At 33.7% G+C, this 3,139-nt stretch overlaps 1 protein-coding gene across 1 annotated transcript; it reads left to right on the forward strand.

Moving 5' to 3' along the window:
• The first annotated feature begins 202 nt into the window (after nt 1–202).
• On the forward strand, nt 203–2,458 carry LOC110800454 (protein DETOXIFICATION 49). Its single transcript, XM_022005762.2, has one exon. The coding sequence runs from the start codon at nt 416–418 to the stop codon at nt 1,994–1,996; it is 1,581 nt and encodes a 526-aa protein (XP_021861454.2). The 5' UTR covers nt 203–415; the 3' UTR covers nt 1,997–2,458.
• The last annotated feature ends 681 nt before the right edge of the window (nt 2,459–3,139 follow it).

Genomic DNA, 3,139 nt, shown 5'->3' on the forward strand with positions numbered 1-3,139 from the left:
TAGTTTTTTACTATGAAAATATGTAAATAAGGTAGTCGATATAAATAAGGAAATAAATCAGAATATTATGATTTTCCTACCTTTTTTGAAATATGTATAATAGGTTGTATAAGTTAAAGTTTCCAATTTAAATCATTACACATAAGCATGTCATATCATCATTGCGACACGGCTTAAAGGTCGCATGTTGCGACCTTTATCATTTTCGATTTTTTTTTACCCATGTAAACACTAAATATACTTACAAAATTAATAAAAGAACTTTAATAAAAATAAAAATAAAAAAGGAAAAGGAAAAGGACAAAGAAGAAGTTTTCATTTAAAACCACATGACTCCCTCTCAATTCCTCTCATCAACACACACACACACGGCCATTCTTAGTTTCTTGTCCAAACTCATTAAATCTCCAAAGTCATGTCTTCCAACTTAAATCAAGAACCTTTGCTACCCAACAACACACCATTTGTTCACCAACAAAAGCAACATGAAAACAATCATCCAATAATCCCACAAAAAACCCACCTTAAACTAGCCATAAATGAAGCAAGATCAATCATAAAACTAGCACTTCCTTTAATCTTAACCGGTCTTCTTCTTTACTCTCGTTCAATGATCTCCATGCTCTTCCTCGGCCGAATCGGAGATCTAGCCTTAGCCGGTGGATCACTAGCCATAGGCTTTGCCAACATAACCGGCTACTCGATCCTCTCCGGCCTTGCAATGGGGATGGAACCCATTTGTGGCCAAGCTTTTGGTGCTAAAAGATACAAACTCCTAGGCTTAATCATGCAAAAAACAATCCTCCTACTACTTTTAACATCAATACCAATTTCACTCCTTTGGCTCAACATGAAGAAAATCTTGCTCTTTTGCCACCAAGATGAAAACATTGCTAATGAAGCACACTCCTATATTATTTTCTCCCTCCCTGACCTTATCACTCAATCACTCCTCCATCCCATAAGAATTTACCTTCGATCTCAATCCATAACACTTCCACTAACACTCTGCGCCGCGATAGCGATCCTTTTACACATCCCTATCAACTACTTCCTTGTCATACACCTTAATCTAGGTGTAAGAGGTGTTGCCTTAAGCGGGGTCTTAACAAATTTTAACCTAGTAGCATCACTTATCGTCTACATTATTCACTCAGGCATTTACACAAACACTTGGTGTGCAATCACAAGGGAATGCTTCCGAGGGTGGAAGACCCTCGTCAACTTAGCAATCCCAAGCTGCATTTCAGTTTGCCTGGAATGGTGGTGGTATGAGATCATGATTTTATTATGTGGGTTGTTGACAAACCCTCAAGCTACAGTTGCATCAATGGGGATTTTGATACAAACCACAGCTTTAATCTATATCTTCCCATCATCCCTGAGTTTAAGTGTATCAACAAGGGTGGGAAATGAATTGGGTGCAAACCAACCAAACAGGGCAAAACTTTCAACAATTGTAGGTCTGTTTTTTAGCTTCATTCTTGGATTTTGTGCTCTTTTTTTCACAATGTTGGTAAGGAAGAAATGGGCAAGTTTTTTTACCAAAGATGTGGAGATAATAGCACTAACTTCAACAGTTTTACCCATAATTGGGCTTTGTGAGATTGGGAATTGTCCTCAAACTACAGGATGTGGGGCCTTAAGGGGGCTTGCCAAGCCCAAATTAGGGGCAATTGTTAATCTTGGAAGCTTTTATTTGGTGGGTTTGCCCATGGCTTTATGGTTCGGGTTTAAGTTGAGCTTTGGGTTCAAAGGTTTGTGGCTCGGGTTATTGACCGCTCAAGGCTCGTGCGTGATTGCTATGTTTTTCGTGTTGGTTCAGACAAATTGGAAGGTTCAAGCCCAACAGGCTCAAGAGCTAACCCTCGATAATTATTGTATTAATGGAGAGAACGAGAAAGATAACAACAATTTTATAAAGTACTACCTCCGTTTTAAAAAGATCTTTACAGTTACTATTTGCACGGACTCCGGTGCAATGTTTGACTGTTAATATATCGAATTTCGTATGAAAAAATTTATAAAAAATTGATATTTATAAAATACATTTAGAGATGAATTTAATAAGATATCTCATGATAATTTTTTATAGATGTAATAGTGAGAATTTATGGTCAAAGTTTTGATATTTAGACACATTTTTCAAAGCGTAAAGATCTTTTTGAAATAGAGGTAGTAATTCATAGACGCATACAAAACAAAACGAAGGTAAGTTAGATAGTGTCATATTGCTTAAACTAAGCAATGATAATAGAACAGAAAAGTTTGAAACTAATACTTCGTGTATTTTTGGTTAACGTACCAAACGTAATATTCGATTACATTTAAGTTATAATGATATAAAAAATTTCTACTCCTCTATCGTACGGGTATTTGACCATTTGGAGAGGGGACAAACTAGTAATGAAACTTTGATATTTTTGTATATCACACTGAAGAAAAGTACTCGCCTGTATGTTTCTATTGATTGCGCAACAAGTTTTTAAAAAAAATTGAACGTATTATATCTTGCAGATGCTTATTAGTTGACATAACATAAGTTTATTTAGTAAATAGTTTAATTAGCTTATATTTGTAATATTCTAAAATTTTATTTTGATACGTATTCAATATGTTTGAATCAAACTACTAATTCAAAAATGCTCCCGAATTATTATTATTATTATTAGTCTCTAATAGATTTTAGCGTATACATTAATGAGTCTCATTTTAAGCGGAGATGTTCTTAAACCTAACAAATTATACTAGAATTTAAGTATTCTCTCTTCCGTTTATCTGTGAAATCGTTTACTGGATAATATTTTTCAATAAAAAATTTATATGAAATCCTTTACGGGGTAAAATATCAATTAAGTATAATATCGAAAATATTTGTGCTCAAAAATAAAACGAAACTCGTGTATCGCACAAAGTGCCACCAAATAACAAAAGTATCCGCATAATATGGATAAAAGGTAAAAATAAAACTAACCCCGAATGATTATATAATACAAAATAAATAAATAAAATGGAACATGTGAATCACACGAAACGCACCTAATAAAATAATTAAAAAATTAAAAATAAAATAAAATAAAATAAAAAATAAAGGGAAAAAACCTAGTCATTGTCCTCTCTTTTTCTTCGTATTTCGAAT

This window comes from Spinacia oleracea, chromosome 6 (assembly GCF_020520425.1).
Source record: "Spinacia oleracea cultivar Varoflay chromosome 6, BTI_SOV_V1, whole genome shotgun sequence".
Classification (NCBI taxonomy): Eukaryota; Viridiplantae; Streptophyta; class Magnoliopsida; order Caryophyllales; family Amaranthaceae; genus Spinacia; species Spinacia oleracea.

What these genes read in the sequence shown, in the direction of transcription:
- LOC110800454 (XM_022005762.2), top strand. Translation starts at nt 416, where the DNA reads ATGTCTTCCAACTTAAATCAAGAACCTTTGCTACCCAACAACACACCA.